We start from the raw sequence: 26,330 nt of genomic DNA on the forward strand, positions 1-26,330 counted from the left end.
TACATTTTAAAAGTGTTACCAGTAAATTAAAGTGATAAATACAGTTAAAATTTTTTTGACTTATTTTCCTAATAGATTCCTCCAGCCAATGGTCAAGCTGCAGCAGTTCAGGCACTGCCCACAGATTGGCTTATTTATGATGAAATGACCAGAGCTCATAGAATAGCTAATATTAGATGTTGTTCTGCAGTGACACCTGTCACTGTATTGGTATTTTGTGGACCAGCTAGGTTGGCAAGTAATGCTCTTCAGGAACCTTCATCTTTTCGAGGTAAATATATTATGAAGGAAATGAAAAAAAGAGGTTTTTTTTAAGCTAAACAAAACAAATTTTGAAATTATAAACATTCATGTGGTAGTAGCTCCCTTTTCATGTAATAAGATGAGTTAAATGATACTAAAGTGTATCATTAACTCTCAGGTTTTTGGCTATGGTAGGTTGCTGAGTAACTGATGCCATTTATTTGAGATTCAGAAAACTAGGAAGAGTAGGTTGTGTAGGGAAGAAGTCAAGAGTCCTGTTCTAGACATGTTAAATCTGAGATGGCTAAGGCATCCTAAGTAAGATTTTTTTTTTTAAGTCAGTGGATTTACATATCTGAAGCTCAGGGAAGTTTGGACTAACGGTACAAATTTGGAAGTCATCAGCTTGTAAATAATATTAAAGACATGAGAATGAATTTTCTGAAGAGAATGTATAGATAGAGAAGAGAGTTCTTGACAAAATTTGGGAAATTTTAATTTTTAGAATTTGAGAAAGAAATAAAACATGGCAAATAGATAAACAACAGAGTCCTAGTGTATAGCGAAGGAAACTGTTATATTCAATATCTTGTAATAATCTGTAATAAAATATATACTTGAGTCACTTTGCTGTATACCAGAAATGAATGCAACATTGTAAATCAACTATGCATCAATTTAAAAAAAAGAATGCCCATATATTGAGATTTAATATGTGATCTGTTGTATTTGGAGAACTGTCCACACAAATTGTTAGTATATCAAGAGGATTTATGTAAATATAGAGTATATTTACTTACCTTTTTTGCTATGATATAAAATGGTAAAAGTGACTTTTTTTTCTTTCAATATGTGTTTGAACAGCAGATGGTATTCCTAATGATGGTAGTGATAGTGAAATGGAAGATAGAACTACTGCTAATTTGGCAGCTTTAAAACTTGATGAGTGGCTCACTTTCAAACTAGAGCCAGAGGTAAGTTGCTTTTTAGTAGTGTGATAGATTTGTTTCATTCAGTTATATGAATTGGTATACAATGGGATGAAGATTATATCTTTAATGTTGAGCCCTTAGTATGAGAGAATACAGCTTGTTTTTCAGTTTTCACAGGGCCCTCATACATTCTCTACCACATTGGGGTTTATTCCAATAGACGATTTGAACAACCTAAGAACCTAGGTGTGGTTCAGTATTAAGCATGGCAATATTTGAATATTTTTGTATATATGAGAAAATACTGAGTATTGGGTACATGAGAATTCCTTTTATTCTATATAATTCTGTTTATAGGAGAAAAATATGAATTCATTCTGTTTTCTCTTTTCCCACATTTCTGAGGTAGGAAAGATGAAATTTTCTTTTCAAGTTAAAAATTTTCTTGGCAAAGCCTTCCCTTAATTCCATCTTTACTTTTAAAAATCATTCTATATCCTTTTTTTGGACAATATCAACTGTTGAAAGTTGGTACTAGCTAGGTTTATTTTTTACCATCCATTCATTTATCACTTTAACCTACTGCAGTCTCATTTCCATTCCCATCAATCTTTCACTTCACTGGAACTGTGCTTGCTAAGGTCAGCATTGTCTCCTCCATGTTGTCAATGCCAGCCTGCTGTCCTTGACAAATTTAACCTTTCTCTAGTAGTTGGTACTATTGTCCTATTGTCCACACCCTTCTTTTTGTAATTCTGTTCTTTCTCGTTTTTCCTCCTCATTCCATCCCAACTTGTTTGTCACTAATTTCTGTGACATTAATCTTTCTTTATTTTTCTTGTTTCTAGAGAGGTCATTTCTTCCTAGGTTCTCTTACTGACTCTTCTGTATGTGCTTGTACCCTAAATGTTAGATGTTATCCAGTAGTCTGTGCTTTAGTCTGTTCTTCTGTCTCTGCACAGTCTCTAGGGACCTGTGTGTAGATTTAGTAACCATTTATGCATTGATAACTTCCAGGTGTATCTTATCTATATCTCTAGCTTAGGCTTTTCTCTGGACCTATGAATCCAGTTGCCTTCTGGATATCATCATTTGGATGTTCTCCAGGCACTAAAATAAAGTATGAATGCAATTAAATGTATTTTTCTTCATTTACCCTGCTGTTACTTTTCCAGTATTAATCACCTTCTACCAAACGTTGTTTTCTTTCTTTCATTAGATTTTGTGCTTCTAATGCTTTAAAAGAGTAAATAAGAAATGTTATTTCTTTTATACATCAAAAAGAATGAAATTGGTAGTAAATTATGTGAAATGTGTTCTTTGGAAACAATCCAGACCTTAACTAATAAACATATTGTTGTCTTGCAAATGTGATAGATAGTTTACTTGTATCTATTTGAACTGAAGAAACTTTTATTATAGGCAGCCAGTTTGTTGCTGCAGCTCAGACAGAAGTGGCACAGCTTATTTTTACGTCGAATGAGAGCTCCATCCAAACCTTGGTCTCAAGTTGATGAAGCTACCATAAGAGCAATTATAGCTGTTTTAAGCACTGAAGAACAGTCTGCAGGTTTACAACAACCATCTGGAATTGGCCAAAGGCCAAGGCCTATGTCTTCAGAAGAACTTCCTTTGGCATCATCTTGGAGGTCAAATAATAGTAGGAAAAGTTCAGCGGATACTGAATTTTCTGATGAGTCTACTACAGCAGAAAGGTAAATTTGTAACATTTTATCAAAACGAGATAGTTTCTCAAGGAAAATTAGTTATTTGCCATAGAGTCATGTGCTTTTGTAACATTTAAAGATTACTTTCTTGTCTAAGATAAACAAAAAGGTTGCAATAAAATGGAAAGAGTTTCTTACTTTTAAGACATAATTCTTATAGGTATTAAAATAATATGAAGGATTTCAAGCTACTAGGGTCTTGAGTTATTGAAGAACAAGATTTTCTTGTCAGGAAAAATTCAAAATGTTTAATTTCTAGAATTCACAAGTTTAGGGTCTGTTAAAAAGATAGCAACATTTTTTATTAACATATTTTAGTTGATACCTTTCCTAGATACCTTACAGCATGAAGTGTTGGCTATGGCCGTTTGGAAGAACAGCTTCCCCACAGGTCTTACTTAACTTAATAAACCGCTAACTAGTATTTCTAGAAGAAAATACTTTATTCATTCTTTTCATTCAGGGACACATTGAATGCCTATTGTTCTTGGTGTGAGAGATATAGCAATGTATAAAGCAGACAAAATGTCTTCCTTCAGAGAGTTTACACTTTATCGAGGAGAGACATAGATTTAAAAAGTAAACAAATTACTGTCTTGGCAAAATTTGTTACAGTTTAGCTAAATTCTTTTAACCTTTCTAGCATTTGGCAATTAGGTATGATTTTTGTTTATTATATGATTATTATTAATAATAAGAGCGCTCTTATTGATCCAAAAATGTACTTGGTAATATAATAGTGGTTATGTGAATCATTGGTCATGATTCAGAAATATTACTGGTTGTAAAACATTTGTTAGAATCAAATTTAGATTTCTTTATATCAGTTAAAAATTTTTTTTACCCCATTAGAATTGATAACAGACAGCATTCTTGCTTGGGATGCTAGTTTTGGCAATATGGCAAATAGTCTGCGATAAGAATTGTTAACAAACTGAAAATAGAAACAACGGAAGCATAAAAGATATGTGGTGCTTATTGTTTTTCAAGGATCAGATGGAGTAATTAGTATCTACCTTCTTTTGATCAAGTTTTGCATATTTGAATGAAGCATAAAGGCATGCTATCAGTAATACATGGTGGTTTCCCAGTTCTTCAGATATTACATTTTAGGAATAATTCAGCCAGTTGCTAAGAAAACCTTTTCATAATGTGTATGCCTGAACCTTTTCCTCTGATGTAGACACTGCCTACAGTGAAAGGAAAATCTTAGAAAACATATTTTCTTCCTAGATACTCCTCACTTTTCTAAAAGATTGTTTTGAAAGTTTAGCAGTGATTGTTTATAGTGTGTGAATATATTTGCATAGAAATTGTTATGTGATAGTGTTATTCCTAGACTCATCATGAAAAACCTGTTGGATTCATAAAGACTGTATGCATTTATACACACTACATGTTTATACACACACACACTACACACCTACATTTTTAGGAAAAAACTTTCCTTTTCTTTATAAAAGTAATATATACTCATTTAATAAAATCAGAATTATACAGTATAATATTAGTTATGCTCTAAAAACTAATTAATGTATAAATTCATTTTTTGACCAGTGATACCAGGATCCACCATTTTCCTAGATAGATATTTAGTTCTATTGAAAACATTTTTATTTTAATAAAGTGTTACCCTTAATTAAGTTCTCTTACCTAATTTTCAGGTGAATTAGGTATCAGGGTATGAATGATGGGATTTTAGAGATGTAATGTGATAATTCATTGAACTTCAATTCATGAGAGAGAAAAAACCTTGAAAAATTGTTTTTTTACATTTATCAAGTTGTTATTAATGATTCACATATGCATTATTTATTTTTTGTTAATATTTTTAAGCTTTAGCTATATTATTTCATTTTTTAAGAAATATTGGATCTAAGATATTTATTGAAAGAGAAGCAAATTGTGGGGTTAAGCTGTTTTAATTTGTTTTAAAGGTAGAGTAATTATAATTTCAAGACTCTACAGAAGTTTATGAACTATTGATAACTTACCCTTTTTTGTTTTGTTTATTTATTATAAATATTGTTAAACACAGCAAAGTAATGATATGCCGTAATGAACTCCATATTCCAGATTCAGTAGTTTACCAAGATTTTCACCTACTTGCTGTATCTACCCCAATCATTTTTCTCTCGCTTCCTTTTTTTGTTTACATATTTCAGAATAAATCTCATACATCATGTCATTTTATCCTTCCGTATTTAAATATACATCTCTTAAAAACAGAAGCATTTTTTCTACATAATCAAAATCCAATCATCAATCCCAATAAAATAATTTTCCCAATTCTCAAACTATAGACTTATTTGAAACAGCATCCAGAGAGGACACATGCATTGCATTAGGGTGACCTGTTTCTTGAGTCTCTTGTGATCTAGAGCAGTTGGTTCTTCTGTTGACTTCTTTGAAAAAACTCGATCAGTGATACTGTGAGATGTACCACATTCTGGATTTGTCTCTTTTTATTGCTATACCCTGTGTAGTTCATATAAACTAGTAGTTAGCTCTCAGGACTTGATTAGATCCAGTGTTTTGGCAAGAATATTTTATAGGTGTTGCTGTGAACTTTAAATCTTGTCTCTTGACTAGTCCAGTATTATTTCCACTTTACCATAAATATTGTTATTTTTAGTGTGCTTTTAAAATCTAATTTATTTGGCTTTAAGATTTGTATGAAAGTGGAAGGGAAGTGGAGTAGGTGATATTCGCATAAGGGCCATTAGCATAGATGTATTTAAATAATTTTATGATATTAAGATGTTAAATATCAATATAAAACTTTGTAATTATTAAAGACTTCTTCTGTACCATCATAAAAGAAGTCAGAAATTTTGTAAGGAAAATAATTCTTGGATATTTGTTAATATTGTTAAAGAATGTTGTAGATTGTTTTAAATGTATTTTTACCTACTATTTCTGTAAGTATCCTAAGTACAACTGTTTCTTCTAAATGTTATAGAAGAATGAAATTGCCTTTTAAAATACTTTCCCATAAGTCATAATGTCTTTGGAACTTTTGTTTGAAATGGAATCTGCTTTGTATTATGAACTTATATATAACTGATCTTTGCTTCTTCCTTCTCACTCAAGAGTATTGATGAAATCTCCATCTCCAGCACTACACCCACCTCAGAAGTACAAAGATAGAGGAATTTTACATCCTAAACGAAGCACTGATGACCGGTCAGATCAATCTTCTGTGAAATCGACAGACAGCAATAGTTACCCAAGTCCTTGTGCTAGTCCTTCTCCCCCATCCTCAGGAAAGGTAGAGTATCAAGGATTTGTAGCACATCTAATGTTACATATTTAAAGAAAAGTATAAAATAATACTGTTTTTCAGTTACTAATCATGGCCTCTGATCTAGATATAATTTGAAGCTGGCAAACTTGAGGCACTTTGAGTAAATTTTTTAGTTTTTCCTGCTTGCCAAGTATTTCCAGTTATTATCATCTTGGGGTGTTTTAAAACTAATAGATCATTCACAGATGACATGTAGCTAAGCAGTTCATGATTTCCTTTCTGTATCTTTAGAACTTTTTTTAAAAAACAAATGACAGGAAGATTATCTTAAATTAATTTTGGTTTATACTTTCAGAATTTGAAACAATAGTTTCTTTCAGTTTTTAGTTGATTTATCCAGTTCAGTGATTATATTAAAAAATACAAGACCAGATGGGTTTAGGAAGATAGGAAATGTTGATAAGGAATTGAGAACTATGTATCTTTTAAGAAATTTATAATGTGAATGATTTCAGATGTTTAGAATTTGTGTACTTTTATTTTCCTGCATTCTTAGTACCTGAGTAAATATTTGATTAGTTACATGATGTGGTTCTGGTGAAAATATCTGCTGAAATACTCTTTTTAAAAAAGAGGAAAAGAAATGTTTTTGCAGATTTGAATTCTTAGGTTTTAGGGCTTTTTTTTGTCGTTGTTCCTTGTTTTTAGTTTTAAAATACTTTTATTAAAAAAATAAAATAAAATACCTTTATTAAGGTATAATTTACACAATAAAATTTACCAATTTAAACTGTACAGTTCAGTGAATTTTGAGAAATGTATCAATCATTTAACTGTACTATAGTCATGTACACAACATTCCCATCATCCCTGGTTTCTGGCAGCCCACTGAACTGCCCTTTGTCCCTGGAGTTTTGCCTTTTTTAGAACTTCCTGTAAATAGAATCATTTGTATATAGATTTCTGTGACTGGTTTATTTCACTTTTGGAATTCATTTGTATTATTGAGTGTATTATTAGTTTGTTACTTTTTATTACTGAATAGTATTCCATTTTGTGGGTATACCACAGTATGTTTATCTATTTACCATTGATGGACATTTGGGTTGTTTCCACTTTTTGACCATTATGAATAAAGCTACTGTAATATTCAGGTACAAGTTTTTGTACGTAGATATGTTTTCTGTCCTTGGGTATATACCCAGGAGTGGGTTTGTTGGGTTGTATGATAAGTATAACTTTACAAGAAACTACCCAGCTGTTTTCCAAAATGGCTGTATCGCTTTCCATTCCCTTCAATAATCATGAGAATTCTATGTGTTCCATATTCTTAACAATATTTGACATTAATAGTCTCTTAATTTTAGCCATTCTCATGCATATATAGTGATATTCCATTATACTTTTAATTTGTATTTCCCAATGACTAATGTTTGGTTGTTTATTGGTTATTTGTCTTTTTTTTTAATTTAGTTGTAAGAGTTTTTTAGTATATTCTGGATACAAGTCTTAATTGTATGTGTTTTGCAAATTTTTTCTAATAGTCTGTGCTTGCGTTTACATTTTATTAATGGTACCTTTTAAAGGACAAATGGTTTTAGTTTTGATGGAGGCCCATTTCATCTATTTTTTTCTATTTTGGTTTTATCTGTTTTTTCTATTACAGTTCATATTTTTTATGTCCTAAGAAATCTTTGCCTAACCCAAGATTACAAAGATTTTCTCCTCTGCTTTCTTCTAGATATTTTATAGTTGGAGCTCTTACATGCAGGTGTATGATATATTTCATATACCTTGAGTTAGTTAATTTCAAGTTACTTTTATTTATAGTATGGATCGGTCATGGATCATTTTTTGGCATTTGTCTGTACAGTTGTTCTAGCACCGTTTGTTGAAAAGACCTTTTTTCATTGAATTACTTTGGCACCTTTGTCAAAAATCAGTGACCATAAATATGTGGTCTGTTTCTTGGACTCTATTCTGTTTCATTGATCTGTATACTTCTCATTTTGCCAGTACTACAATGATTTGATTATAGTAGCTTTATAGCAAGTCTTGAATTCAGCTAATGATTTTTCTCCAACTTTGTTCTTTTGCAAAATTGTTTTGGCTATTCTAAGTCCTTTGTGCTTTCATATAAACTTATGAAAAAGCTTGTCAATTTCTACAGAAAATTTTTCTGGTATTTTGAGTGGAATTGCATTAAATCTACAGATCAACTTGAAGAAAATCTACAATTAACAATTTTTAGTCTTCCAACCATAAGTAAACTGCATTTATTTACATATTCTTTAATTTCTCTCAACAGTGTTTTATAAATTTCAGAGTTCAAGTATTATGCATTTTTTGTTACATTTATTCCGAAGTATTTTATATTTTTAACACTATTTTTTTTCATTTGTTCATTACTGGCATTCATTTGTATTTTTAACACTTGTTGTTTTTCAGTTGTTCATTATTAGAAATATATTTGATTTTTGTAGATTTATCCTATATTCCATGACCTTAGTTCACTTATCAATTCTATAAACTTTTTATGTAGATTTCTCAGGATTTTCTACATGAGTAGTCATACTTTTAATAATTTTACTTTTTTCTTTCCACTGTGGATGCTGTTCAGTTCTTTTCTTGCTGTATCTCTCTGGCTAAAATCTTCAATAAAATATTTAATAAAGGTGTTGAGAACCCACATCTTGTCTTGACCTTAAAGGGAAAGTTTTAAGTCTTTCACCATTTAGTGGGATATTTTCTTTTGGATCTAGTTTGCTAAGAAGGTTTATTATGAAATAAGCAATGAATTATATTCAGTGCTTTTTTTACTTTACACCTATTGAAATGATAATACAGTTCTTTTTTTGTGTATGTGTGGTCTGTTAATATAGTGGCTTTCATTTATTTTCTAATGTTTATACCTCATTTGGTCATGATGAATTATCCTTTTAAAATATTGCTGGATTTGATTTTGTTCTGTCACAAATTTTGTTAAATGGAGGATCCTTGTTTATGAGGGATATTTTTCTCTAGTTATCTCTTCTTGTGTTATCTTTGAATAGTTTTGGTACTGGAATAACTCTGACCTCTTAAGATTAGTCGGGAAGTACTCCTTCCACTTTAATTTTTTGAAAGAGATGTGTAGATTTGCTATTATTTATTCCTTAAATGTTTGACAGAATCCACTAGTTAAGTCACTTTTATCTTACACTTACGTATCTTCAATCAGTATTATGCCATTTCAGTTATAGATTGAGAACCTTGTAACAGTTATGCTTTTATTTTACCTTTTAGTTCTTTGTGTTATTGCTTTCATATATTTTATTTCTCCATATGCTATAAATACCACAATGTATTATTTTTTACTTACATAGTCAACTATCTTTTTACCAAATGTCAAGAAAATGTCTTTTATATTTACTCAGTATTTACCATTTCCTGTGCTTTTTATTCTTTTGTGTTGACATGAATTTCTGTCTTGAATCATATACTTTTGCCTGAAAACCTTCTTTTAACATTTTTTCAAGTACAGATCTTCAGGAAATGAATTCTTTTAGCTTTTGTGTGAAAACTCTTTTTCACTTTTGTTTTTGAAAGATGTTTTTATTGTGTATATAATTCTAAGTTGACAGTGCTTTTCTTTCATTACGATAATGCTGTTGTATTGTGGTTTACATAGTTTACATAGTTTCTAATGGAAAGTGCTCTATCATTCTTATCTTTGTTTCTTTGCATATAATTTGTCTAGCTGCTTTTAAGATTTTCTTTTTATCATTGGTTTTCAGCTATTTGATTTTGATATGACTTGGTCTGGTCTCTTTATATTTCTTCTTCAATCTGTGTATTTATGGTTTTCATCAATTTTGAGAAATTTAACACCATCCTTTCTCACATATTTTTTATTTGTCACCTCTCCTTCCTCCTTTCTGGAACTCTAGATACACAAATGTGCAGCTTCTTGAAATTGTTCCACAGGTCACTGATATGCTCTTCATTTTTTTCAGTTATTTTTGTCTCTTTGTTTCATTTGAGATAGTTTCTATTGCTATGTCTTTAAGTTCTCTGTTTTTATTTGTAGTGTCTAATCTGATGTGCATTCTTTCTAGCGTGTTTTCACTTCAAATACAATATTTTCATCTTCAGAGTTTCCTTTGGGTCTTTACAAAAACACCTTGCATTTCTCATCACATTCATGTTTCCTCTACCTTTTTGAACATGGTGAACATATTTAGAATAGCTGTGTTAACATTCTTGTCTCCTTAATTTCATAATCTCTCAGATCTCACTCTATTCCTATTGATTAATTTTTTTCCTGGTTGTGGACCATATTCTCCTGTTTATTTGCATTCCTTTTAATTTTGTTTGGTTGTGAGACTTTTGTTGTATTCTTTTAAATAGTGTTAGACATTTTTCTGATATACAGTTAAGTTAGTTGCAATCAGTGTAGTAATCCTTTTGAGATTTACTTTTAAGCAGTGTTAGTGCGGGTCCTGGACAATTTTTATTCTGATATTAATTTAGTTCCAGTACTAAGGTGTGATCCTTCTCTGGGCTAATGCCCTATGTATTATAAGTTCTTTCCATTCTGACAGGAGATAAGATGAAATATTCCCAATCATACGTGAGCTCCAGGAGCTCTTTTCCTTTTGATCTTTGCTGGCCTCAGGTCCTTTTTTCTCACTTATATGCAGGTCAGCACTTAGCCAGGAACTTTTGGGGACCCCTTCTGCAATTCCTGGGAAACTCTCCTTGCAACTCCCTTCTGTCTAGTACACTGCCAGGCAAGTTCTAGTCACTTTGGCCTCTAAACTCTAAGCTGTATCTCTGTAATTCACTGAGAACGTTAGATTCTGTTTGTTTCCCTTTCCTGCATTGTCGCCTGGAAACTATATCCAGGCAGTAAGCTGGAGCAATTTTTGTTTTGTTTTCAGACTTTGAAAATGTATTAAAATATTTTCTGAAAGTACATATAAATCAAAGTTTGTAATCCAGGATCCTTTTTTGTTAAGGGATTTTTGAATGCTCTGAAAAAGAGTCCTTGGTTTTGGCTCCTTAACCTCATTTTGATTGGGTGGGCCTTGTTCAGGTTTTCAGGCATGATAGAGCTATTTGTTGAATATTAGATAAAATATTTTGGTTTATATATTTATGAAGATGTTATTTAATAGAGCCTATTGATCTTGAAAGGTCAAATTACCTTTCAAGAATTTATGCATTCTTTTTTAGGGCTCAAAATCTCCTTCACCAAGACCAAACATGCCTATTCGATACTTTATAATGAAGAGTAGCAATTTGAGAAACCTTGAAATTTCTCAGCAGAAGGGTATCTGGTCTACAACCCCTAGTAATGAGCGGAAGCTAAATCGAGCTTTTTGGGAAAGCAGCATGGTTTACTTGGTATTTTCTGTTCAAGGATCTGGACATTTCCAGGTAAGCCATCCTGAAACAGTAAAACGGCATTGTTCTGGCTGCAGATTAGATCAGTTAGATGATGATTAAAAAGAAGCTGGCTTTTTATTGCATAGGAATGCAAGAATGCATTTTGCTTGACTGAGGATGAGGAATATATTGTACCTCTTCAAAGGAATGAAATATAGGGATCCCTTTATTTTTGCCTTGTTTTACTAGAGCCTCTCCAGATAAACAGTTTTACCTTCTGAAGACAACTTTAGATTGACTATTTCCCAGGTTGCTTTAAAGTAATGAGAAGTGTGGCTTTTTGATAAAATATGTATTTAAATAAGCCAAAGAGATTAGAATTGACAGTCAAGAAACTGAGTATGTTTCTTAACTCTTCTTGACTTGATGTATATCTGAATTTACCAAATAACTTATTATTCAATATTATTATAATTTTTGAAACTAAAAACCTAGAAGTTAGATTGTATCCATTTATAGTGGAATAAATGTGGGTTTAGAACTGTGATTCGTTATTTAGAAAATATATTTGTATTTGAAATTACATTAAAAGGCTGGAATTGGTCTTTCCTCTAAAATTTGCTAGTTCATCTTTTTATGAAAAACACTTAAAAGAGTAGTTTTTAAATTTTTGTTAGCTGTTATCTTTATATTACATTTTTACCCTAAAAAAATGAACAGCTCAGAACTTTTCTCAGGTAAATTGAATTCAGACATTTTAATATCATCCTTTACCCTTTCCTCCTCATTTTACCCACAGGGATTTTCTAGAATGTCGTCTGAGATAGGAAGGGAGAAGAGTCAGGACTGGGGCTCAGCTGGACTAGGAGGAGTGTTTAAGGTGGAGTGGATACGAAAAGAAAATCTTCCCTTTCAGTTTGCACACCATTTACTCAATCCTTGGAATGACAACAAAAAAGTCCAGATAAGCAGAGATGGGCAGGTATACAATGACATTTAATATTTTTCTTCCACTTTTTGTTTTGTTTGGCTGTTACTCAGTGATTTGTTTGAGGAGCAGATGCAAGAACACAAATGTATATTCTGTGCGCCCATGGGGAGATAAATGGTCAGATTTGTAAAAGAGCAAGTTACAAACCTACTTGCAGATGTGTGTGACAGAGCTCATTGTATTTTTTCAACACTTTGTAAATTTGAATTCTGTCATTGCATATAAAAAAATCTTTCATAAGTTACTTTATGGAGGTTTCTGTTGTCTTACTAACTAAAGATAGGATTAAAACCTAGTGTTATTCTCAAATAATTTCACTAAAGTCTAAGGATAACAACAATATCTAAGTTCTTGATGGCTTTAACTAATGATATAACATATATAACAACCTTTTTATATTTTTGTGGCTTGTTTTATTTATATTATGCTTTACTTTGCCTTGATGATGGTACTGATAAGCATTTTAAACTAGTGAAGATGATGGAAATTAACATATATATTGACTACTGCGCTAGCTGCTTTATATGAGGTAATTCAATTCTTGGGCCTAGTATGAGTTATTAGCCCAGTTTTTTTGTAGGAGAAAATTGATTCAGAGAAATTAGTCTTGCTTAAGGTCATACCTAATAATTTATTTGAACCAGTGTGACTCAGTTCAGATCACCATATGAAAAGTGTTAAAGTTCTTTTTAAGTGCACATCATGTCACAAGAGGAACATAAATGACATTCTTTTCAATTATGTCATAGTATTTTCATTTTTATTCTATAATAGTGATTTTGAAATAAACCTAATTCCTGAGAATATGCAGTCATTTAAGATAGTTTCTTAAGAAAAAGCCCCAAACATCTAATATGCTGGGTTTCACAATAAATACCTTTGGAAGTTCAAGCTGAATGCTTTTGCTAAATCTTCATGAAAAACAAAATTCATTATTTCTATAGAAAAAAATTCCGAAAGAACTCCTTAGAAATTTTTCACCATTTTATCACAAATAGTTACAATATTTACAGGTTAATAATACTCCTGAAGTCTGGAAGTCAACTCTGTATCTTGATGAAAAGAATTAGAGCAATGCATACCATATGATTTTAGCATGTTCTAGTAGAAACATAAAGTTGAAAGTGATTTTCTTACATTTTTATCATTATGAGTTTTGTTGATAAAAAAATTCAATCTAGTTCTTTTTATGTTTATTCTGACTTTTGGTTTACCTAGGAACTAGAACCTCAGGTTGGTGAACAGTTGCTCCAGTTATGGGAACGCCTTCCACTGGGAGAAAAAACCACAACTGATTGAGACTCAGGTTATACCATACTTGACTTTGAGTATTGGCAGTATTTGTGGTCATTAAGGATATTTTTCAGATAATGTCTCTTTTCTTTTTTTCTTCTTTTTTTCCTTCTTCTTCTTTTTTTTTTTAACTCTTCCAGAACTCTTAGCTTCAGAAGAATATCATGCCTGTTTATAACCACTGAATGCCCTGACTTCCAAAAACTGAGATGGGATTGTGTGTTATGAATGGGCTTTTCTGGTTGAAAGGTGTTTGTTTAGAACCACCGTTTTCATATAAAAGAGAAAAGGATAATTTAATTTTTATAGTGATCATAGGGAATGATTATATATTTGTTAATTGTAGGTTTATAATTGAATAAAATAGTAGTAGTTTCATTATTTGACAGAATAGAAGTTAAACATACTTAATTTAAAGTTAAACATTTCATGTTTAAAACACTGACCTATAACTCTTACTGACTTTTTTTAATTCAAAGTAAATTGTTTACTTTTAAGAAAGGCCTAACTATATCTGTACTTCTGAGTACTATTTTTAGAAGAGTGAGCTCTTAAGATTTACCGTTAAAAAACATGCAAAGCAAAGCAAATGACCAAATTCTAAAAATGTCCCTTTAAAAAAGTGTGTGCTGATTAAGGACTATTCACTCTGCCATTTTTAGCCTGAGATACATTAAGAAAAAAAGAAGAAAGGATGTTCTTTTTCTGCAATTATGAAATGCAGTAAAAACTGAAGAAAAGCAGAGTTCTTCCCTGACTGATCAGATAAGATTAAATGCTTAGTTTTATACCTGGTACTGCCTCTTTTAATCTGATGTGTACCAAACTTTCCTTTCTCCAACATTACAGTCTTCACACAGCTCTGTAAAACCACAGTAATTATGACCTCTTTGTTTTGGCTAAATAAACTTGATTTAGACAAGTTAAAAATTTAAGCAAGTTATACAAGTTGGAAAAAAAATATTCTTAACAGTTAGTGGTATCTTGGTTGCTGTACATGTTCCAAAATAAGCCCGTAAGCACCACAATTCTAAATGCCTTCTATTTGTTTTCCAGTACTTTTTATCCTACTTATGTTTTCAGATAGAATTTCTCTGTTTTTGCATTTGTGGTTTAATGGGAGTAATTTTATGTAAACCCATGTTAGTGCCAACTCTCATATTTCTTTGCCATCTTAGAATAATTTGGTTTGATCTCTTTACCACAATTGTCTATAAAGTTTTCTTAGAGGCTTTCTGAAGGGAAATGGAGGTACAGGGAGAAATGAAAGAAATGTCTTGGTTACTAAGTTTTCAGTAGAATGGGTTTGATAGCACTTCTCATAATACATTTGGGTCATTGCCATATAACAAAAAACCAACGTGAATCTAATTTAAAGGCAAAAAGAAAACTCTTAAGTCGTCTGCTTCTTTATTTGAGAACAAAGAAGTGAAAAACCGTGGGTCAACATAAAATCTTCAGAACACTTCTACTTTCTCTGGGAAAGCATTTTATGTTGGTGCATTGGTTTAAAATGTCGGCTGTGACTTTTGCCTGTATTTGTAGTTTACTGGGTTTTTGTTTGTTTTATACTTTAAGACATACCTGTAAATTGGCCCTATGTGAATTATGTTCCACTCAATGTGCATTACAGTTTTTTTCCTCTTAGAGCAACTTGTGGTTTTCTAATAATGTGTACATTTTGTTTAGTTGTATATTTAACAGTTCACAGTATTCTAATTTGGAAGTAAGGACTTCTAAAAAATAAAACTTGTTTTAATTTCCATCTGTTTTCTAATGTCTATCCTTGTATGTAAATGATGACTTTGTTGATGTTTAAGATAAACATAACTTGAATGTAATTAAAATGCTGCTTTTTGGAAGAAACGAACTTTAAATATACTTATTAAATGAAATTCTGTTAAATTACTTAGATTTTGTTATTTCTGATACTGTATAGCAGGACTAAGTTAACAGTGATCAACAGAATCCTCTGAGATATTAATGAATTTCAAATACTTTGAAGAATACTGAATTGCTGTAGAAGGTGATGGCCTCATATCAGTACCACCTCCTCAGAAAATTTTGCCTTATTACAATAGGGGGAGGGGAAAAAATCCCAAGACATGTTTTTAATAGAAAATCTTTTGAACATTAGTAGAATATGTAGCTATCCACCTTCTGTTCTCAGTCAGGGCACACTGCATTGTAGTAATGTGCCATTGTATCCACTGAACAACTCAGCCTCACTCTGCCGGTTACAGCAAAGATAGACAATGAGGAAAGAATAATCTTCCATGAGTACTTCAAGAAAAGACATACTCATTTAAGAATTTGTCCTCAGAGACTCATTCTTCATTTAAAATCTTATATCCTGAAACAGAGAAAGTCTGAGGACTAAGTCAAATGAGCTTCATCCCTGAATCAACACCAGGTCAGAAGTAGTGCAACTAAACACATAATTCACAAGAGACTACACCACTAAGTCTAATTGAGCTTCCCATAGCACATATCCTCACTGTGCTCCAAAATTCTCCATGATTCCTCTCTACCTAGAGGACCACACTGTGCAGTCAGTGTGGTCAGGGCCACTGGATGCATCATGGTCTTTCTAGCCAAATGTGAATTTCTACTTGGCTGTCAAATAAAATCTCACATTCTGCATATTCAAAATTAAACTGCTATTATTTCCCCTCAGTCTGTTCCACTTAAAGCTGTCCTGTATTCAATTGATGCCAGTTACGTTCTTTTGGTTGTTTAGACCAGGAAACTTGACTTCTTTATTACTCTCAGTTCAATCCATCAGAAAAATTTCTTATGTTTGCCTTCAAAGTATATCTAGACTCCGACTGTTTCTCATCACATCTGTCACAACTACTCTGGACTGAACCATCATCATTCTCACCTGGGTTATTGGAATGACTTCCCACGATGTCTTCCCTTTTCTACCTCTTCTCTGTGTCACCAATCTATTTTCAACACAGAAATCAGTGATCCTTTAAAAACATTAGATCAGTTCATATTATTCGGTTGCTCAAAACCCTGTCATGCTCCCCATTTCACTCAAAAGCTGAAGTCCTTTTAATGGCATAATCACCTGTTGTCTGGCCCTCCGTTATATCTCTGACCTTCTCTACTCTCCCCCTCTGCTCATTCCATTTTAGCCACATTGACCTCCTCACTATTCCTTGAATGTACCAGGTGCCTTCCAGTATCAGAGGCTAGATTTAGCTCTCTGTTCTGCCTGGAATTTCTTCTCCTAACATCTGTTTAGCCAACTAGTTGTGCCATCATTTAGTGTTAGGTTTACTGTGAAGTTTTCCTTAAAATTGATTTAACTTTTAGAATTAACAAACAGTAAAATCACCTTTTTTTCTTAGGTGTACAGCTCTGTGAATTTTTTACACATACACAGATTTATGTAACTTCCACCACAATCAGAATACAGTTTCATCACCTCCAAAACTCCCTGACACTATCCCTTTGTAACTGTATCTTCTTACTACCCCTAAAGCCTGCCAGCCATTGGTCTGTTCTCTGGCATTCTAGTTTTCTCCTTTTGGAAATATCATATAAATAAATCATATAGTATGTAACCTTTTGGGTCTAGTTTCTTTCACTCATAATAATGCCTTTAACAGTGATCTAAGTTATGTATATCAAAGTTCATTTTTTTTATTGCTGAGTGGGATTCCATTGTATAGAATGTGCCAATTTTGTTTTTAACCATTTATCTGTCGAATAATATTTAGCTTGTTTTCTCTTTGTGTGTGATTATAAGTAGAACAGCTCAACTTTAGGTACAGTATTTTGTGTGGAAATACGTTTCCATTTCTTGAGTAAACACCTAGGACTGGGAATGCTGGATCATATGGTAAGTGTATATTTTATTTTGTAAGAGACTACTGTTTTCCAGAGAGTCTGTACCACTTTGCTTTCCTACCAGCAATGTCTGAGAGCTCCTAGTTGCTCCACATACTTGACAGCACTTACTGTTGCTAGTGTATTTTATTTTCACCTTTCTATTAGATGTGTAATAGTATCTGATCATTGTTTTAGGTTGTATCTCTGTAATGGCTGCTGAAGTTGACCATCTTTTCATGTGCGTAATACTTTGCTGTCTTAGTCTATTCAGGCTGCTGTAACAAAATACCACAAACTGTGTGGTGTGTGGCTTATAAACAACCAAAATTTATTTCTCACAATTCTGGAGACTGGAAGTCCAAGATAAAGGTGCCAGCATGGTTGGGTTCCGGTGCAAGCCCTCTTCCTGGCTGCAGGCTGCTGACTTACTGCTGTGTCCTCACAGAGTTGAAGGGAATGAGCAAGCTCTCTTAGAGCCTCTTTTATTAAGGCACTAATCCATTCATGAGGGCTCAGCCCTCACATAATCAACTCCCAAAGGCCCCAGAAAGTCTCTTAACATCACCATACTGGGCATTAAGGTTTCAAGATAGGAATTTTGGGGACAACACAGATACTCAGCCTATAGCAGTCTCCCATATGTCCTCTTTGGTGAAGTGTCTGTCCAAATGTTTTGACCACTTTAAAATTAAATCCTTTGTTTTCTTACTGTTGAGTTTTGAGATTTCATTATATTTGGAATACAAGTTCTTTGTCAGATACGTGATTTGCAAATATATTTTTGTCTATCTGTAGCTTGTCTTTCAATTCTCTTAACAGTATTCTTTATAGTTTTAAATTTTGATGAGCCATAATTTATCAGTTTTTTTTCTTTTATGGATCATGATTCGGGTGTCATGTCTCTTTTGCCTAATCCTTAGTCATGAAGGTTTTCTCCTGTTTTCTTCTAAACGTTATCTAATTTGCATTTGTTACATTTAGATTTATGATCCATTTTGAGTTAATTTTTGTACAAGTTGTGATATTTAGGTTAAGGTTCATTTTTATGTATATGAATGTCCATTGATTCCAATACCATTTTTGAAAACACTTTTATTGAATTGTCTTTGCACCTTTGTTAAAAATCAGTTTGCCATATTTCTTTGGCTCTCTTTCTAAACTCTGTTATGTCCTCTTGATTTATGTATCTTTCTCTTCACCAATATTGAAGTCTCGATTATTGGTTTTTTAGAGTAGTTTTTAAAAATTGGGTAGTGAGGACTTGCACTTCTAAATGAAATGGAGTAACATGGACTAAATTTACTTTCTTTCCTGAAACAACATTAAAAAAAAAAGACAAAATACATGAAACTGCAGTTTTTAAGACAATGGACATCAGGCGAAGGACTGTAATTCCTGAGACATAGAAGACAAGGTGAATCCTACAATTGCCCAAGTTTACTGCCTCAGGGAGTTTCTATACTGTGCCATAGAGTTGGGGAACTGAAGCAGAACTTTAGAGTTTATGAGTTGAGGGGACAGAATTTAGAGTGAGGAAGCCAAAGCGTCATAGAACAGAATAGCAGAAAGAGTAGAACTGCATAGCAAGAGAACCCCAGAGATCTGTCGACAGTCACCTGGAGTACTCATCAGAGTGCTGATCAGTGTGCTTACATGTGCAGAAACTACCTGAGGGAGAACCCCGGAGATCTGTGGACAGGCCCCTGGAGTACTCAGAGCTCTAATCAGTGTGCATGCATGTGCAGAAACTACCTGAGGTCAGGAAAAGGAACATCTGAAAGGATTACAGGGAATCAGGATGCCTAGTGCTTATAAAGGGGTAGTAACAGTGCCTATTCCCACTAGCCAGACTTGTGAAAATTCTAAAGAAAGCAGAAAGGAGGAAGAAAGAACAAATGGAAATACCAAATAGAAACTAAATAAATAGAAAACAAATAGCGAGATGATAGACTCAAATCTAACAAAATCAATAATCATATTAATGTCTAAAAATCCCAGTTAAAGGGGGGAGCTTGTCTGGATGAAAAAATCAAGAGTCAATAACATGATGCCTACAATAAATGTACTTTAAATATGATGACACAAATAGGTTAAAAAAATGGAAGAAGTTATACCATACTACTATTAATTTTTTTAAAAACTAGAATGACCATATTAATATTAGGCAAAGTAGAATTCACTGCGAAGACTATAAAAACCAGGCATAAAGACAGTCAGTAATAAGGATCAATTGATATAATCTAAATCAGTTGGTCAATGGGTATAATCTAAATGTTTAGGCACCTAGTAATAGAGCGTCAAAATACTTATGTGAAAATTAATAGAACTGAAAGGGAAAATAAGTTCACAATTATTGTCAGATTTCAATAACCTTTCTGTCAATAACTGATAGAAAAAGAAGGCAAAAAATGAGCAAATATATTGTAGGCTTATAGAACACTGTCAACCAACTTGACCTAATATTTATGGAACTTACCACCAACAGCTGCAGAATATACATTCTTTTCAAGTGCACACAGAACATTTATCTTGATAGACCACTTTGTGGGCCATGACACAAATCTCAATACATTTATTTATTTATTTATATTGTTGTAAGAGCACTTAACATGAGATCTGCCCTCTTAACCAATTTTTAAGTGCTCAATACAATAATGTTAACTATAGGCATATTGTTGTACAGCAGATTTCTAAAACTTACTCAACTTACTTAACTGAAACTGTATACCCTTCAAACAGCAACCCTCTATTTCCCACTCCCCCACTCCCTGGCCACCATTATTGTATTCTTTATCTATGATTTTGATGATTTTAGATATGTCATGTAAGTGGAATGATGCAGTATTTGTCCTTTTATTACTGGCTTATTTTACTTAGCATAATGTTGTCCAGGTTCATTCATGGTATTGTGTGTGTCAGGATTTCCTTCGTTTTCAAGGCTGAGTAATATTTCATTGTATGTATGTACCACATTTTCTTTATCCATTCATGTGTCCGTAGCTATTTAGGTTTATTTTCCCCATGTTATTGCAGACTTCTGATTCTTTCGTAGTAATGGCTATATAATATTCAATGAATTTCACTTTTTAGAATAAAATTTATAATTTCATTTGTTTCCCTATTGTGTATAGTATGATTGCAAACATTTTCTTATTTTAAATAATTTCTTTAAAACAGATCCCCAGGAGTGGTATTACTAAACAAGAGTGGGTCATCAATTTTACCACATATTTTAAGGTATATTTTGCTATAAGTGGAGCATATAGTTCGTTAAACAACATGATTTGGGTATAGAAACAGTCTTAGCTATACCTGGGTAAATTTTTTAAATTTATTTTTATTTTTTTGCTTCAATTTTATTGATATATAATTGGCATACAGCACTATATAAGTTTAAGATGTACAGCATAATGATTTAACTTATCTACATCATGCAGTGATTATCACAATAAGTTTAGTGAACACAAAATATTATTTTTAAATCGGGAAATAATCTTTTTTAAAAACTGGGCCTATTCTGTTTGAGTTTAAAAAACACACACAGAGACCTGTTGGTGTTTCTTTCCTTTTCATGTGGCATTTTTTTTTTAAAGAAGATTTTGTAGTTACAGTTAATTTTTCTAAGAATGTTTCACCTACTCTTAATTAATCCTGGCTACTTATCAGAAACACTTACGTGAGTATGTAAACATATAGAGAATTCTGTCTTGTTCCGAAGGTATTTGAGATTGTTTTAAACAAATTCTGGTGTGAAATGAAGGGAAAGTAACAAAATAAGAAATGATTTCTTAGAGAACTGTATAAATAGCAAAACATAGGCTCATCAGTTGAGAGAAAAAGTGCCTATCAGACTGGACTATACTGCAATGCACTGCGAGTATTTGATCATTTTTAGAGAGGTGGCTTCTGGAAATTTTAATTAGTTTTGGATCTTTTGCTGTAAGTGAAAATGATAAAATACGTTGCACTGAATAAAAGTTACCTTTCTGGTCATCCCCAAGAATTTGGTGTGTGTATCAATCAAAAACTTCAGTGTAACTTAATTGTAAGTAACACATTCTGACTTAAGCAGTAAAGGAATTCATTTGAAGGATGTCAAACAGTTCACAGAACTGATGGGATTGAAGAACCAGATATAGAAATGGGCAGGAAAGTGAGTAGATGGAATTATAGCCAAAGAAAGATCAGTCCAGGATCTTACCCTGGCTTTGCAGTCATTGCACACTGACAGTGCTGGATTCCCACTTCTTCAGTGATTTTTCCAGTTTCCCCTGTGTCTTTGCCACAGCCTCTCAAGAATCAAAATTGGTAGGAGCAAATGACTGGCAAACCAGGTACCCTTCCTGTCAAGCAGTAGGAAGCAGAAGGACCTGGACTCTTCTGCTATGGAAGGTGGGACCCTGCTTCTCACCAGCCCTAATACAATGAAGTATCCCTACAAACAAGGAAGTTGGATTTATGGTTGGATTTTTTTTAAAAGGGGAGACATAAACCTGTTATAAAATCTATTGATTCCTAATAATTATGGGATCATTATTCATTTCCCAATGCCTGAAATAATGTATACAGTAGAAGTTCTTAAACTGTGGCCCATGCATGATCGGAGAGGGCTGGAGAAGACCATATGTTCCCTGAAATTGTATGCAGAATTTTAATATATGTGACTTTTGCATTATGGGGGGAATTTAGGTTTTCCAAGAGGCCTACAATCTATAAAAAAGTTAAGAAATACTACTTGGAATGTTCTAAGTAACTATTCTCATGAAATCTCATTTCATTTGTATTAAATATCATTGCTAGTATTACTTCCTTTTTTCCACTAGATGGTGGTGTTGCATGGTGTTTTCAAATGCCAATCACAAGCTTTATTGACATGAATGAAAAAGTGCAGTGATTTAAATGGTATGTTCTCAAGATCATTTTAGGGTTGGAAGGAATTTAAGGAATCATGAAGTTCATTATTTGTTTTACAGATGAAGAACCTGATGCCCGAAGGTTACGGGAGAGCTTCGACTGAAAACAGGTCTTTTGGAAAGTCAAAAGGATGCCTTGACTGGGAGGCACACTTGGAGCTGGAGCTCTTCTTCAATCATAGCATACTTTAAAGATGTGTCTCTAGCTTCTGAGGGACCGGAGCGATACTGGTTGCGGACTTTAGATTCTTTGGCTTTGAGACGTTTGTATATTTCAGTTACAATCATGACTTAAAAGCCTGTCCTCCCCTGAGGCAGAAAGGATCTTGGTAATGGTGAGGGCTGTGGTGAAGGCACAGAGTCTTCATTGTGACTTACCCTCCTACCCACTTCCCTGGTTGACTTTAGACATGCTTTACGATTATGCGCATTATGTTCTTTCCAGAGCCAGTGATAACCCTATAAATGTGTGTATAAGGAGTATTGATGATGTATAGGGGACATGATATAAATACTGGTGTTTGGATTCCTCAGACCTGAAGAAAGAAAACCCAAATCAAATACAGAGACCACTCGGTGAAAATAGCTGGACAGATGCTCTGCAGCATCCCTTGTGTACAGACCACTAAACAAAGGCATGATGAGGAGCCACGGCATGTGCTCAGGACTCACCTCTTAAGCGTATAAACCTTCCATGTTTCTTCCCCTAAAGGGCTTGAAGTGCCTAAGTCTTCAAAAAATGTGCTTTTTTTCCCCTCCACTTCCTTGTTCTCTTTGTTTTTTAGTCCTTTCTGACTTTGGCAGTATTCTCAGCCACACTCAAGCCAAGACAGTACCCAAAGTGCTCACCATTTACAACTCTTTCCACTAAAGCTGAGAATATTGAATCAATAAAGTGCCCTTTAAGGAAACTACCTTTTCATTTGCACTGATAAACATAACTATCTAAAACTCAATATTGTGTCTTAAATTTCAGTAAGCAGCTATTAAGGTTGCTATGATGGATAGTCTCTGTCCTTACAGATCACTCTCCTTGTGCCCAGGATGCTGGCTTTTATGTCCTCCGACTTCTTCTTGGGTTTGGCCAATGGGAGGCACCGGCAAGAAATGGAAAGGTGAGAGGATAGAGAGCTGAGAATTTATCTCTCTCTGTCTGTCTGCTGGGTCACTGGGCAGGTTTTCCATGTCCTTGATCCTCTGCTAAAAGCCATACCTCTTGTCAGATAGCTCTTTCCTACATCTGAGACTTTCTGGTTTCCAATAACTTCTTGTTCCTTCCTTTGCTCCATCAGGTCTAGGGGTGGTGGTAACTTCCAGCTCTTGCTAGTCATTGGGTGCTTCATTTTCCCTTGTTGTTTTTCCTTAACACTGCCTCCCTCTTTGTAAACAGATCTTTTGTAAAAAACAAAACAAAACAAACAAACAAAAAAACCTCTTCATTCTTTCTGTTTTCAGTGAAAACCCTGATCTGTTCAATGAAACTTCACTGAATTTCTAAAGTATGAGATTCCTTATAAACATCTGTCTGTGATGTTGGATTTATATGTGAATTTTCATATGGGAGCATTAATGGTCAAGTTTTATTAGATTTAATTTGAAAACATTTACTGAGTACCAAGCAATGCATTGATGGGGTTTAGGGCTTGCTGCCTCAAAATAGGCTGTTTGGCATATTAATTGTTTTGAATTAGAGTTATTTTAGACACAGCTGGTACAAGAAGGATACTTTGATCCTCCTATGTCCCCCTGAAAACAGGAAATAAACCTCCCACATGAAAGTTACCCTGCTTGTACCAGGAGGTAGACAGACAACCTTATTACCAAACAGGAAATTCAGGGCCAAAAAGTCTGTGTAATAGACAGATCTTGTTAGTTTACCAATTTACTTCTCCAAGCCCAACCCCCTTTGTCTTGTCATTTCTTCACAAATTTACTGTTTCTCTGTCTAAAAGGTATGAAAGCTGCCTACTTAGGTCACTTTTGTGGGTTCTGTATCTATGAGACTTTTGTACGTACAAAATTAAGTTTGTTTTTTTTTTCCCTCCTGTTAATCTGCCTTGTGTCAATTTAATTATTAGATCAGCCAAAAGAACCATGAGGGGTAGAGAGAAATTTTCTCCTCCTTGACAACGTGAGGTACTTCAGCCTTTCATTGTATTTTATTCTCAATTACAACCCTCAAGATTGAATTGAAGGTTTTAAACTTTGTAAGTATTTACATTATAGTTGAAACTGACATTAAAAAAAAAAACCAAACTATCATAAAAATCCATTATTTACTGCTAGTCAGTTTCTATGAGGGCACCATGATATATTACCCAGATAGCCATTTAGGAAGTAAACAGTTCCCCCGATGCTGGGTGGGCTGCTGGCAGAAAGCCATCAGATTCAGCCCCTTGGGGATATTGCCTCAGCTGAAGAGAGCTGCCTTGCCCAAGCCATGTGCCTTTACAGGGTGGCCCATCTCCAGTGACTGGTTGGTTGGGGTATAAATGCTCAGGCCCCTTATCCCAACTTGAGACAACTCTTAAGAGTCACCCTAGCTTCAAGACTTTATGTAGAGAAGGCTGAGATTTCCATTGAGATAGCATTGTGACTCATCTTTTCCCCTTGTCCAACTCTGCTTCTTCCCTTCTCCTTTCCCGATTTTTATCACAAGAACACTCCCACAGGCCATTATCCTTCTCATAGGTGGGCCCAACCTGTGACATTTGGTGTCAGGAGTGATCCAGAAATGCAGATGCTGGCATAAGATTTTGGATTTGGATTATGCACCATTTAGTTGACAATGAGGACTCTCATCATTGGTGGTAAATGGAATGCAGACAGCCCCTGGCACAAGGTAGCAGTGCAGTTGTTAAAACTTTTGATCCTGCTTGAGTCATGTGACCGTCTACTCTCTGGGGACTGGATGAGAGGGTACAATACTGGACCTGACTTGGGTCCTGTATTTATAGCAGGGTTACAGGCAGGTATTGTGAGGGAGATTCAGCAGAACCATATGGGAGAGGGTGAGAGTTCACCAGAGAAAACGATGACGTGTCTGGTGCAGTCGGAGATGCAGTCCTTGTTACTGAAGTACTTAATATGGACTACAAGGCTCTGCTTGACCTGGCCCCTGTATTTCTAAATTTCAGTTCCTACTCTCTCCCTCTCCCACTGCCTCCCAACATTCCAGGCAACCCTAGCTTTCTTTCTGCTCCTTAAATATGCCAAGTGTTTGATTCCTGCTGAGGTTCTTTGCACCTGTTGTCTTTGCTTGAGAGGCTCTCCCCTCATCTTGCCATGATTACACCAATACATTTGGGTCTCTGCTCAAATGTCACTTACTCAGAGAGTTCTTCCCAAACCCCTTCCACAGGGATAGTCTATTCATCTTACTCTTTACCTAGCCTAATTTTTCTTCACAGCATCAAACTGCACTTGACATTAAGTTATTTTTATTTATTACTTTGAATCATGCACTTGAGTATAAACTCATAGAGTAATAACTGCCTTTTTAAGCATTGTATCCATAATCCCTAGAATAGTGCTTGGCATATAGTAGATGCTGAATGATAATTGCAGAATGGATGAAGATATAGGGCAGATGGAAAATTAGAGATGCAAGGTAAGGGAAAGGTTAATTTTGATTGGAGAAAACAATGATAAAGACTTCATGGAAGAGAAAGAATTTACAATGGGCATTGAAGGATGGGTGAAATTGTTAGGCAGAAATGGAAACATTCAGGTAAAGGGACTTTTATGGGCAAAGACATGTTTGTGCAATAC

The 26,330-nt window shown here is 33.8% G+C and overlaps 1 protein-coding gene and 1 long non-coding RNA gene across 8 annotated transcripts in view; both read left to right on the top strand.

The window, feature by feature from the left end:
• Positions 1 to 15,698, top strand: part of YTHDC2 (YTH N6-methyladenosine RNA binding protein C2) — a 62,264-nt gene extending 46,566 nt beyond the window's left edge. For 2 of the 6 annotated variants that reach the window (XM_031448831.2, XM_064483213.1), the window contains 7 exons: positions 76 to 271; positions 1,108 to 1,217; positions 2,598 to 2,890; positions 5,996 to 6,173; positions 11,367 to 11,570; positions 12,319 to 12,501; positions 13,729 to 15,698. In XM_031448831.2, coding sequence (XP_031304691.1) covers positions 76 to 271; positions 1,108 to 1,217; positions 2,598 to 2,890; positions 5,996 to 6,173; positions 11,367 to 11,570; positions 12,319 to 12,501; positions 13,729 to 13,809 — 1,245 coding nt within the window. In that variant the 3' untranslated portion in view covers positions 13,810 to 15,698. Of the gene's footprint in view, positions 1 to 75; positions 272 to 1,107; positions 1,218 to 2,597; positions 2,891 to 5,995; positions 6,174 to 10,831; positions 11,305 to 11,327; positions 11,571 to 12,318; positions 12,502 to 13,728 lie in introns of those variants that run through there. The other 4 variants (XM_064483197.1, XM_064483200.1, XM_064483205.1 and 1 more) reach the window with 4 other exon arrangements.
• A 2,992-nt stretch (positions 15,699 to 18,690) lies between these two features.
• Positions 18,691 to 23,290, top strand: LOC135320270 (uncharacterized). Of its 2 annotated transcripts, none has more exons than XR_010379509.1 (2): positions 18,691 to 22,038; positions 22,620 to 23,290. It is a non-coding gene; the product is annotated as an uncharacterized LOC135320270 (long non-coding RNA). The 2 variants fall into 2 exon arrangements; XR_010379510.1 differs by having other exon boundaries at positions 18,691 to 20,883.
• Positions 23,291 to 26,330: the final 3,040 nt, after the last annotated feature.

The sequence above is a fragment of the Camelus dromedarius genome, chromosome 3 (assembly GCF_036321535.1).
Source record: "Camelus dromedarius isolate mCamDro1 chromosome 3, mCamDro1.pat, whole genome shotgun sequence".
Lineage (NCBI taxonomy): Eukaryota > Metazoa > Chordata > Mammalia > Artiodactyla > Camelidae > Camelus > Camelus dromedarius.